At 42.7% G+C, this 13,447-nt stretch overlaps 1 protein-coding gene across 1 annotated transcript in view; it reads right to left on the bottom strand.

The window, feature by feature from the left end:
- Nucleotides 1-9,802, bottom strand: part of Fam171b (family with sequence similarity 171, member B) — a 55,294-nt gene extending 45,492 nt beyond the window's left edge. The window contains 1 exon segment of the mRNA NM_001430765.1: nucleotides 9,463-9,802. Within this exon segment, the coding sequence (NP_001417694.1) occupies nucleotides 9,463-9,691 (229 nt within the window). The 5' untranslated portion in view covers nucleotides 9,692-9,802.
- Between the last annotated feature and the right edge of the window lie 3,645 nt (nucleotides 9,803-13,447).

Raw genomic sequence — 13,447 nt, 5'->3', positions numbered from 1 at the left:
AATTTAAACATGGTGTTAGTTCCAGTGCCTGGCACACTGCTTGTGGCAGAAAGTGCTGGTTAAGTCACAGATTTACATCTCTGTGCGATGAAGTTACTGCTGTGACCTGCAAATTGTTTAAAGACCAAAGCTTAATAAGTCAAGTATCGAGTTTCATAAAAGCCTTCTTTGGGAATGTCTAATGGCTGGGATTAGCCATTATTTGCTGGAACTGTTTGGGGCTTAGACTCGGGCCTGTGAGAACCTGAAGACCAGAGCCATATCCCAGCCTGTATGAAGGTCATTCACTTAGACTCAGTGACCATCGTTCTGTGAGATAGCCAAGTGACAGAGTTTATAGCTGCTGACAAAGTAACAGGTTCAGGGGTGTAAGGTGCCTTTAGCAGCTTACTGTAGAACAGAACCTATACAGAAACTGATCCGAAGTCTTATGATCTATCAAATGGGCATTATCTTTTGGCAGCCATTGTGTAAACAGAATCGGAAAACCAACACAGAAAGAATTGACCACAGGCCTACCTAAGAAAGTGATGTTTTTAAGTCTTCTGGGGGGATTGTGTATATCTCTATCAAGCATTCACACTGGGCCCGGTAGTTTTGCAAAATTAATAGAAAAATTCACATGTTGAGAAAACATAAAAAATCGTCTGAGTCTGAATGATGCCTTTGTTCTTTTTCCAATGAGACCATTTAGAAATGTTTAACTAACCAGGGCATGTAGTAGTAGTAGTAGTAGTAGTAGCAGTAGTAGCAGTAGTAGTAGTAGTAGTAGTAGTAGTAGTAGTAGTAGTAGTAGTCACAGTAGTCGTAATAATAGTAGTAGTAATCATTTTATTCATTTACATTTCAAATGATATTGTCTTTCCCAGTTCCCCCCCCAAATCCCCCATCCCATCCCCCTCCCCTTTGCCTTTATGATGGTGCTCCTCCACTCACCCACTCCCACCTCACCGCCCCAGCATCCCCCTACACTGGGGCATCAAGCCTCCCCAGGACCCAGGGGGCATCAAGCCTCCACAGGACCGAGGGCCTCTCCTCCCACTGATGCCAGAGAAGGCGGTTCTTAACCTTTGGAATACTGGGAATTTCCTTGAAATTCTCCTAGGCATTGAACACTGGACAGCTGATGATGCGTCCCTTGTAAGGTTCTCCACACCCTTCTACTGGCTCCCTAGAGCCTCTGCAGAATAAAGGGTGCAGAGGCAAAACAAACCAAAATGGAGGGTGAGTCAGGGTGACAATGCCAGAAAGAGGGGCACAAAATCTTTCACATACACAAGAAAGAACAAAGGATCCATCATGGAGTGTGTTTCTACTTGGGGCCACTTAAGTCACAAGAAGGTCACAATGCATCCAGTGACCTCTCTATGCCCTCCCGGTGTTCACTTCCCTCACTGAACAAGGTTCTTGAGTCACAAGACTTCTTCCCTACATGAAATACTATAGTACAGAAACAATTTTAAAACACACATCTGTTTGACTCATAAACATGAAGTGGGTGTTAATGAATATTTTAAATTACAGTAAAAACCCACTCTCTCAGATTTGCTAAGAATTAAATTAGATTATCACTAATTATTTTTATTGTTTTATTGGCTATGGTAAGCACCAGGTGATACAATTTCTTTGACGGACCCATCTCAGTCCATATTATTCACTTGTCAAACATGTTCAGAAAAATATCTTAAGACATATCTAGTCTAGTCCCAGAGGCCCTGATGCCCAGGACACTTTAAAGACTCAGACCCAAATACAAGCTATAGTGAAAATGCCTCAGATTTCTTAGTTATGTATTTTGAATTTTTTATATTTTTTCACTGTAAACTAAATTTTAAAAGATCATGTATATCATACATTACTATAGTTTTCTCACATGCAATTATAACAAATGTGGAACACCAATTAATACTAAGAAACACTGAGCCAGACATACGAGTTTATTCCAATAATCCCAGCTACTCGGAGGCTAAACCGGGAAGATTACGAGTTCAGGGCCAGCCACCACAACTTAGCAGTAGCCCATGTCTAACTACACTAAAGGCTAGTGTAGTTGACGAGTGCGCCTAGAATGCTCAATCCTTTGAAACACAAAATGAAAGAAGGAAGGAATAGGAACAGAGGGAGGAGGAGGAGGAAGGCAAGGAGAAGAAAAAGTTATATAAACCATGGCTTTTCTGTTAAACTTCCAGAATCCAACAGAACAAATATATTGTAAAATATAAGCTGGAGCCAGGTATGGCGGTCCATGCCTTTGATCCCAGCACTGAGGAGGCTGAGAAAGGTGACTGTGAATGTGAGACCATCAGATCCCCATACTGAGTTCCAGGCTAGACAGGGCTTCATCGTGAGACCCTGTCAGAAAACGAACCAGAACAGAACAAAACAGCACCAGGCCGGTGACACTGCCTTCCACTCTAACACTTAGGAGGTAGAGGCCAGCCTGCTGTACAGAGCAAGACTCAGGACAGCCAGGGCTTACACAGAGAAGCCATGTCTCAACAAAGAAACTAACTAACTAACTAACTAACTAACTAACTAACTAACATTAACTAACATTAACTAATTTTAAAAAATTTAAAAGCAGAGGACAAAATAGAATTTTGTGTACATAACCTTGGAAACACATTCAGGGGCACATGTTTAGTCATATTTTCACTTCACAGCATGTACTTTACCATTAACCCATATACAGTTTATTCTGCTTATTTAAGCAGCCGAATGTGCTTGTCATTGTTGGTGCCACTTCTTCCTTTACACGGTCTCTGTCTATGTCACGTTTACAGTCAATGGGTATTCATCTGGTAACCCTGCCAGCCCTGCCTCGGTCACCCAGACATCCACAAAACCAATCCTGTTAGTGTGACACAAACATGGCGTGTGTTTATTATTTTGAAGAAATATAACCCATCCCATCATCCTGAGCCACATTCGGATAAGTTAATTTGGACTGTTTCCCAAGAAACAAGGGAGCCGGCAGAAGTAACGGCGTCACAACATCCAGTGTATCTGCATTCTCTGGTCGGCTTCTGAGTATAATCAGCGCAGTAGGGAAAATAAATTTTCTAGTATACCTAATTAATAATCTATTATATCTTGTTATATAAAATCTATTATATCTAATTATATAATAACCTACTATGTCTAATTAATCATCGGAGGTCTATTCAGCCCTCTGTTGCTGTCACATCCCTAACTACAAAACAACAGGACACAGAAGCGCAGGAAGAGATCTGGCTGCTGGAATAGTGGCATGAATGGCCGCAGCACGGATTCCTGCCTGCTTCACCTAGAGCAGGGACTGAGGCATAAGCCAGGCCTTCATACCCTGAGCCCTGAGGTGAAGCCTATAGACTATATACAGCCTACACGTCTGCAGGCTCCCAGCTGGCCAAGTGATCACTAGCTTTTTGGTCCACAGACAGGAATGATAATTGGGTTGGCCCAGTGAGCAGAACTCTAAATTTCAGCAGAACAAATGAATTTAAAATCTATCTATTAAGCCAGGGGTAGTGGTGCATGCCCTCAAGAGACCGAAGCAGGAAAATTATAAATCCAAAGCCAACCCGAGTTACATAAAGAGGTACAATTTTTAAAAGAAAAAAAATCAAATATATAAAATATATAATTTATGAACAGTTTTTACTAAAATTTCTAAATTTAATTGAATTTCTAAGTTCAGTTTTCTAAAACTGAAGTACAATAGACCTTGCTACTGACAGAATTTTATTTAAATTTTAAAAGATTCCCTCAAGGAGTGTAAAACACAGAAATCTACTGCGGGGAGTTGGGGGAGGGGGAGGTCGGCATGTTAAAAAGAAACTGAAATGTCATTCATAAACGAAATTAATATCAGGTCTGTGCAACATGTCAAACTTTAACACAGAGAGCTGGCTTCAGGGACTCGAGATGCTGAGAGGCACCATGTGTTACGGAGGCCAGAGGCCAGCTTTGGTTCATTAGGTACTGTGGCGAGCTTGACATGCTGGAAACGACGGAAAGTGACTGCCACTTCTCAGCACCCACCCTCCATGAAAGAGCACTGGGAAGCCCTCACCCATTTTATGCGCAAGTGAATGGGCTTTATATTCGCAGGCACCATTAAGCAGATTCAAGAATACGGGGAGCCATAAAAAGCATTTAATGCGCAGAGATCTATTGCCTTAGACATGTAGATGATACGTTCACTAATGGCCAACTCAAAAGGCATCCCGAAGTAGAACCTTCCGTTTCGGTTTGGTTTTGGTTTTGATTTTTTGGAACAAGGTCTCCCTGTGTAGCCCTGCATAAACCAGGCTGGCCTCAAACTCAGAGATCCCCCTGCCTCTGCTTCCAGATTGCCGGGATTAAACGCATGCATCACCACCATCCAGCCCCACATAGAAGCTGTTTGCCTAGCTTATGCTTCCTTCAGACACTTAAAGGCAGAGCTTTCATAGCTTGAATCTTCTAGAAAAGCACTCCCAAACAGGGATAGCACCGCTTGCAGACGAAAAACATCGTGCTCATTTTCTAGCGAAGGCAATCTGGACAGAGGAAAACGAAACAGTACACTAGGCCAAGCAAATGAACAATAGTACTGTGGCTGACCCAGCGAGACAGAACTTTGAAAGAGGATCAAGTTCAATATTTATATTCTTGAGGGAAGAGTTTTTGTTTCAGAAGATAAAAATATTTGGTGCAGTCTCTGATGAGTCATATTAAAGAATGTTGCAAAAAAACCACCACAAAACCAACTGAACTCCAACTCAACACAGTGACATGTGTTTCTCCACCTGTAATCAACGTCCATTAAATGTTCCCTTTGGTTATTAAAATCCTGGAAAGAAATCAGAATCACCCATCTGGGAACGTGGCCTTTACAGCACGAGTACTTCTAAATGAAACCATTTCTGATCTTACTTTTCTTACTGAGTTTTCAGATTTCTTGACTACAGAAAGTAAGTGGTCATGTTTTCACAGATGGGAGATTTAAGTAGAAAAGAAAAAGAAAATGATGACCACTGGGAACAAGAAAGGCACAAGGGGATAAAGCAAATCAAATGTAGCAGACGGGAAGGGAGTTATAATGCTGTATTACATGTTGGAACCTTGCTAAGAGTGCATGTTAGTAACTACAAGGGGAAGGCATGTTCGCTCTCTTGACTAGAGTTAACTATTTCATTCTGTGCTTCAGAATATCAGAGTACTTCAGGTAGATACTGTACGTTTTTCATATAAAAATAATTTCAAGTCAAGTTAACAGAAAAGTATAATTCTGTAATTTAATTAATCATTTGATTGAGATAGACCGCAGACACACAGAATACTGGGTAATATTCAAATATTAAAGTATACCGTTTGACCCAGCCATACCAGTCTTGGTATTTATGAACAATACATTAGAAAACATATCCATCCAAGGACTTAAGAATGTAGCGGCTTTAGTCACCAACCTACACAATTGTAACAAAAGGAGCAATAAGCCAGATTCTCAATTCTCAACTCTCAAAATGGAATATTATCATCAATAAAGAGAAGTCAACTACTAATGTACTAGAAACTTAATGAAATCAATAAAAAAAAACGTTCTAAAGTTAGAGGGGCTAAACACAAAAGGTGAAGTGATAGGGAAATCTGTACTTGAAGTTACATAAAATGTTAATCAATCGAGAAAGAAAACAATCAAAACAGCAGAGAACTCTGGGTGAAGAATGGGTATAACTTAGGGAGGAGACAGTAGAGAACTTCCCACCATGACATAGATGGTGCATGTCTACTGGCTACATGCAAAGACCTATCTATCAAACGACTGTAGTGAAGTGTCCATTTATATACGTGTGCCTGTCATCGCAAAAAAGAGCGGAAAGAGAAGAGTCACGTATTAGAAATGGAGAGATGTTGGTGAAGCAGTATTGGCAGAATTTTGAAACTAAGTGACTGGTACAATCTATCACGCTGATTATATGTATATGATGTATATGTATATGTATACACATATATATGTATATATACATATATATATCACCAAAATATATGATTAAAAATTTCCAGACCAAAAAAATATGCTTCTTAGGACTCTGTGTGTAAGCACGTTTGGGAAGAGCCCTGCCTCTGTGCTTCTTCTCATGGGGAATTTAATACCACTCATTGTTTTCTCCAGTCCCCTTGCCTCCAGCTCCACATGTCTCCTACCTAATGGGCCATCAGAGTGAATATGATATGGCCGTTTCAACTTCCACCAGCTCCCAAATTAATTCTTTGCTAGTCCCTCAAATAGCTATTTCTAGCAAACACTGGACACAGATGGCGAAATCAGGACTTCTGCACGTGCTGGAGGGAACAAAGGGTCCTGGCAGATCCCAAACTTGACCTTCCTTTTCTATCACTCTCTGAAGACAATATTCCATAAGTTAATGAGAAAATGGAACCAGACTTTTTAAAATCCTGATATTTTGAAGTAAGGAATTCATTTTTTTAACCTTTCTTATTTCTCAACAACACAGGGAGATTTTCAGAAGAATGAAGTGCAGAGAACAGCCACGGAGGCTGGTGGTCAATATCTTTGCTAAGACATCCCGAAATGTATTTTAGTTATCTAAATTTTGCCAGAAGAAAAAAAGTTCAGTTTTCACAGTTCATATCCAAGGCATGAGAAGCGGCACACAGAGGCAGAGGACACATCAGGCTCAGCCACAACTATTTAAAGGTGTAATACGTTAATACCGACCTGGGTCACAAAAGGATTATAAGCTCACTTAGGTTAGGAATCTTCTGGACAAAACCTAGGAGTTGCCTCAATATCAGTGTCAGTCAGTTCTGTATGGACAGCCTAAAGCAAACGCTGAAACTAGCTAACATTAAGGTTCCAAGATTATACACTTCATCATCTGCACTTACAAATCTTTTCATATAACATTTATTTTTACACAAATTGTAGCAAAGAACTTTACAAGATGTTAACTATTTAGCAAACCCTTGGGAAATGAGTGTTCCCCGATGCAGCCTGATCCTCCACCTCGTCCCTCACTCATCCAACAAACAGATGAATGTCTAGACATGCTAAGTGCTTCCCTAGGTGACAGAAGTACAGCAGTGACCACAACAAAGTTTATGCCCTAATAGGCTTACTGAGGAGGGTCTGTGGCATGGCTCAGCAGATCAAGGGATTGTCTCCAAGCCTGGCGGCCTGAGTTCAAATCCCAGGGCCCATGTGTTAGAAAGAGAACCAGCTCCTGCAAGTTGTCCCCTCACCTCCCCATGCATGTGCTCTGTGGCACCTCCACCCCTACAACCATACATACATACACAAAAACAAACAAACAAACAAATAAATAAATGCGTTATTTTAAAAGACATGTGGAGGATAGCGGGTGAGGGTGGGGGTGGGGATAAACCAGGGCAGAAGAGGCTGCAGGTTAGGAGTCAGTATGCATCGTCAGCCACTTAAGCTTCGGAAGTCCATTCAGAGAAAGCAGGAAGTACAGAAGTCTGGCAATTGTGGTTTCCATGAAGAGAGACAAGGCAAGGGCTGCAGGAGATAGAATAGAAACCAGAGGGACCAGGTGTTTTTATAGAAATGTCTATCTGGGTAAGAAACAAAGGTTGGACTAAGACCCACTCACTCTGGAGATCACAGTGAGTTCAGGGGTCATCTTAACTTTATCTGTGTATGGGCTATAGTACTGTTTCACACACCATCCCAGTAACTGGCCGTGAGTTGTTCTTGTTGGCCACTGGACAGGGGGTTAGAGTGTGTCTGAGGAAGACACCGCAGCTAAGCTGCTCTTCAGACCTTAGTGTGAACTGTTGGACAGCAAATGCTTGACCTCAGTTAACTTAAAAATAATCCCAGAGATTGACAGCTTCATCCCAAGAAAGTATCCTTTTCCAAATATCCCTCACGAACACAGAAAAGAAGTAGTTTAACTTTCACTCAAAATACAAAAGTTTCAAATCACTGTGCACTTATTCATAATGTCCATGAGACCACATTACGCCATGGTGATCAAAAAGATCAGAAACCACGAGAAACTCACCAACACTCTCCCAGACTCCCCTCACACTGATATGTAAGGAGTCACTTTTATTATGGAAACACCGTCTCCAGCTTTCTCAGGAGCCTCACACAGTCCACGGCACCACCACATTCAGATACTAAAAACCCAGTAAGAAGCAAATGCACCTTTCCATCTTAACCACCTTTGAGTGTTATCCATCGGTTTAAGGGCTGTCAGAAACACTGGCTTTCTCCTGTGCACTTTGATGATTGCATCCCGTGCTCAAAGCTCTCCAAGAAATTAAATCATCGGGGCTGTGTCATGAATCACAGCTGGCAATGCCTCCGAACTGCTCTCTGAGGATGAGCGAGCTATCTAAATTGATTCCACTCGAAAGAATTTCATTTTTAGCATCTTCTATAACGTTACTAAGGCAGATTTTAAAACAAACAAAAAAATCAGTGTTACAACATTCATCTTGGGTTTGTGAAACCTCAGCCCACCACCCAGAAAATTGGTGGGGTTTCTTATTTAAAAAAAAAATCTCCTTTCTTTCCAAAAGCCCAGGCAGAATCTACAGCGTAGAAGGTGACTAACTGAGTTAGGGGCTGGGGCAAAGCTATTTAAACGTATAACCCAGCTCTTCGCTTACTGGAGAGCTTTAACTGAGGGAAGGGGAAACAGAAAATAGAGGACTGGGATGGTCATATATACTACACCCGTGTTTCATCACCCCTACCGAATGAGTCAAGAGATGGCTCATTTAAGTTACACTACAAGAAGATTCCCCTCAGGGGGAGGGGCTGGCTATGCTACCCAAGCATCACTCCAAGCTAACCTACCTGTCTCCCTCCCGCTCCCTTCCTTCAACTACAAACTCCTGTTTCATTGTTTTCTTTTTTTCATCTTATTGTACCAAGTGCATTTTTTTTCTGTTTTTGCAAGCCGCCTTAAACCTTTCCTGGGGTAAGAAGAGAGATATAAAAAAATAAAGATACCCCCCCCCCGTTCTAAATTTAAATACAGTAGGCAGGGAAAAACAGTGCAAAAGCTGTGTGGGTGTGCATGGCAAGACTGTTTTGCTCAGTATCTAGGAGAGGATAGAGAAGCAAATGCTAAAGGGATTTGAGAGCTTGTGTGTGTGTGTGTGTGTGTGTGTGTGTGTGTGTGTGTGTGTGTGTGTGTGTGTGTTCAGAAAGAAGAGGGGGAAAATAAAATGATTACTGGAAGCAGGCGCCCACCTTGACGCTACTTACCGCCCACCCACCAGCCCCCGACCCTTCTGAAGCCCACTGCAGTGCTCTGCGGGGAAGAATTTCCTTCCCAGCAAAGAGCGAAAGGCCGAACGGGCAATCTGGGAAGACGCGGAGGGATTGAAACCAGCAAGGATAGGCTAAGCAACGAAGAGGAAGGAGCTAAGGATCCCGCGAAGCCAGACGCGATCGTCCGCACAGATGTAAAACAGGGCTGGACTGCAAAGACATACCTGGAACCACCAAAGTAAAGGATGCCCCAGCCACCTCCATCCGCTCCTCCTCCGCCTCCTCCCGCTGCCTTTGCTCTTGCTGCTGCTGCTGCTGTTGCTGCTGGATGAGGCTGAGGTCGGAGCGGCTGAGTTCGGCTCTAGCGGCCGCGGGGACGAGCCGCGCCTTCAGCAGCACCGCGGCCAGGCCGAGGAGCAGGGCGCAAGAGACGCGCCGGCAGAGCCTCGCCATGGCGAAGAGCCAGGGAGCCACGGAGGCATATTGCGGGGCTGCGAGCGACGGCGGGCGCCAGGGCTGCGGATCCCGGCCGCGCCCGCTCGCTCGCTCCCCCTCGCGCTGTCTGCGGTGCACAGCCTCGGCGGGAGGAGGAGCGGGCCTGCAAGAGGATGGCGAGCCCGCTTTCGCATCCTCGCGCACGTGACCGCCGGGAGGGGCGAGCCAGGGACGGGGCCCTGCGGCTACCCCAGCAAGTGCCCCGCAAGGTGATGCTGGTGCCCAGGCGTTTAGCTAGGCGGAGACTAGCAGGAAAGAGTTTCGAATCCTTAATCTTTACCGAGGCAGCAGAAAAACGTACAAAGTGGAATAAAATTCCTCCCACTTGACCCCGAGGTAGAAAAGTGGCGCATCGATACCTTCTAAAGCAGTGAGACATTCGTGGTTCAAAAGCCAGGCTCCTTTAATGGAATACCGTCTACTGTTCCATGGTCCATTTACAAGATAAACTGATATTCTCCAGACTTTTCTTTTTCTGCTTGAATAAGGGTTTCTTTCTTCATCATAAATTATTCGCAATTACACCTTTTCTATTTGTAAACCTATACTTTTCATGTGTTTAGAGTCTTTTGTTTGTTTTGTTTTTTAACGTCTTGCCAGATGTGGTGGCTCACACCTTTAATTTTAGCACTCAGGAGGCAGAGGCAGGCAGATATTAGTGAGTTCGAGGGCAACCTATTCTACAGTGAGTTCCAGGACAGCGGAGCTATAGAGAAAGATCGCGTCTCAAAACAAACAAACTCTTACTTAACAAATTCTGAAGTAGGTGTTCACTGTACATTTCTTGTCAGGAGCTTCGAAGAAGTAAAATAGAATACCTTCTTTTCGAATGCTTACTACCTGCTAGGGCAAGGGAATAAATATATAAGCAAAATATAGTCCATTGTGGTGGTTGCAACTGAAGAAGCGGTACAGGCACTTAAAGCATACACACAGTCGAACAAAATTAAGTGTGGTTTGTGAAAAGACACTGGGAAAGGTAGGCTATACAGAATAAAAATTCACAGAAAGAGTAGATAAGATACCAGGACGTCTAAAAACTGGAAAAGTGTGTGTGTGTCTGTCTGTCTGTGTGTGTGTGTGTGTGTGTGTGTGTGTGTGTGTGTGTGTGTGAAAGAGAGAGAGAGAGAGAGAGAGAGAGAGAGAGAGAGAGAGAGAGAGGCATAAAAGCACAATGTACTTGGGAAAGTTTAAGTTGGGAAAGCAGTTACCAGAGGACTTACTCTTTTCTAGAGTGAAAGGAGTGCAGACTATTAAGCTGTTTAAAAATAACTAGCAGACACTTGTACTTACTGTGTAGGGCGCTGTTCCTGCATTTCACAGATGGCAACTCCAGCAATCTTGGATGCTATACAAGCAAGTAGAGATCTACACTAAAGACTATTCTGAAGGTTGGTAAGGAGAGAGATACCTACCAGCAGTGCTTTTTTTTCTTTTCTTCTCTTTTTTAAGGATCCCTTTGCTATTAGCATGAAAGGGAGGGGGAAAGACAGGAAAGAGAGATGGACACATTTGAGACATTTGTCCTAAAACAAAATCAAATAACAACTAAAAAAAGTGGGAAGTGTCAAAATGCATGATCCTGACAAGAGGAAAGAAAGGTAGGGGAAATTGGTATTTAAGGTTGGAATCCACAGAGATGGTTGATTGGTGCTGATGGGGATGGGGTTAGGCTATGTCTCATTGGAGGTCTCAGCTGCCGGAGTGAGATCTTGGGTGGTTTATGATGTTATCAAGATCAGCTGTCAGAATTGATTAAAGGATAGCGCTACAGCGAAGGTCCCCGGCTTTGACAAAGTGGTAGTGTGTAGCCTGGGGAAAGTTCTACATATAACCTGTCTCATCTGGCTGGGCGGCACTCCTCACTTAAAGCTGGCAGAAGAACCCTTGAGCTGCTCTCTGCCTGCCCTCCCAATTCTCAAGGTTGTTCCTCTCAATGTTGCCAACTTGGTGGAGACAACAGGCTGGCTGCTCAGTGATGGAGAATATAAGAATGTGGGCTGGAGAGATGGCTCAGTGATTAAGAGCACTGACTGCTCTTTCAGAGGTCCTGAGTTCAATTCCCAATAACCACATGGTGGCTCACAACCCTCTGTAATGAGATCCGATGCCCTCTTCCCATGCGTCAGAAGACAGCAACCGGATCCTGGGTATTTAGTATTTGAATACATAGTGGCACCATATCAACGCCAACGAAGTAGGCTGGGAAATAGGTCAGGCTAGCATAGTTGGGTTAGAATAGATCAGATTCTGCCCAGCTTAGAGCCTGAAGCTTTTAATAACGATTAAGAGGTCTCCGTGTGATTGTTCAGAGCAAGGGTGGTTGTAGAAAAGCCATACTTTTACATTTGTTCTCCAATGTGGCACAGAATCCAAGCATGACAGATCCAAGCTTAGAGCTGGAGTAAGGTTTGACACAGGAGCTGGATCAAAAAGCCAGACACAAAACCCACCAATTTGTGTGGAGGAAGCACCTGTCCCCTGTGAGCTGGAGAGCTGGGATGAAACAGAAAGTGTGAGGCCTAAACTGGACATCAGAAGTCAGGGGAAAAAAAACCAGCACAAACTCCTGATCAGGTAAAAATTTTCTGATTACATGCTGAAGAAAGAGACTGGGTATAAAAAAATATTATAGACAGACATAGTTTGAAATTAACAGAGAATTAAGTAAAATTAGAGAGAATAAGACATGTAAGGATGAAAATAACAATAAAACAGTGTTTGGACCCTGTAAATACTATTTTAGATGGCTTAGAAACAGAAACAGAAGATGAAAAGACAAATAACTTAACTGAAATTGGCTCACACTTTTACAGGTAGATATATATTATTTAAAACAACGTGATGAATTAAATAAAGTTCAATGCGATCAAAGTGGAAGATCCTTTGCTTAGAAATAAAAAGATTCTTATCTTCCCAGGAAATTTTTATTTACCCTAAGTACTTCTATTTTCTTGGTCCTTCTAATTTCAGTGTACAAAGCAATGGGTTGCACAAGGAAACTTCTCAAGTGCATCAAGTACTATGGATAAACCCCATGCTATCCTCTCCTTACCCTCCTTCCCACTCTTTGCCTTCCTTTTCCCCTGGAACATTCCTGTCGTTTTTCTGTATGTGTGTTATGACCAATGGGTGAGAGAAGCTATGCAACATCTTTCTGATTCTGATTTTACTTAATTTGATAATCTCATCCATTTTCTGAAAATAATAACATTCTTTATTGCAGAATAAAACCCTATTACAAATATAAATCCTAATATAAATTCATTTATCTATCCATCCATCCATCCATCCATCCCTCCGTGAACCCTGAACTGACCTCACAGCTTGGCTACTGTGAATAGTGTTGATTAGTGCCACAATTAACATGGATGACCAACTGTACTCAGTGTGCTTAGCTATCCCGGACCTCGAGAGCTGGGTCCTATTTTTAGATATCATGGACCCTCCATACTGATTCGCATAGTAGCTACCTTGGTTTACATTCTCTCCAGCTCTGACCAGGAGTGTCTGCTCCACACAGACTACCAAGCATTTGCCTGTTTGCTTGCTTCTTAAACAAGAGCCACTCTGACTAGCTTAAAACCAAATCTCAATGTAGTTTTGATTTGTATTTCCTGGCAGCTAAAATTGAACATATTTCATGTGTTTACCGGCCATTTTTACTTCATGTTTTCAGAGATGCCTGAGTATTTTATTTGCTCACTTAAATGA

This window comes from Rattus norvegicus, chromosome 3, assembly GCF_021556685.1.
Source record: "Rattus norvegicus strain SHRSP/BbbUtx chromosome 3, alternate assembly SHRSP_T2T, whole genome shotgun sequence".
Classification (NCBI taxonomy): Eukaryota; Metazoa; Chordata; class Mammalia; order Rodentia; family Muridae; genus Rattus; species Rattus norvegicus.
Note: the sequence above shows the minus strand (reverse complement) of the source record. Positions and strands in the feature narration are given on the sequence as shown.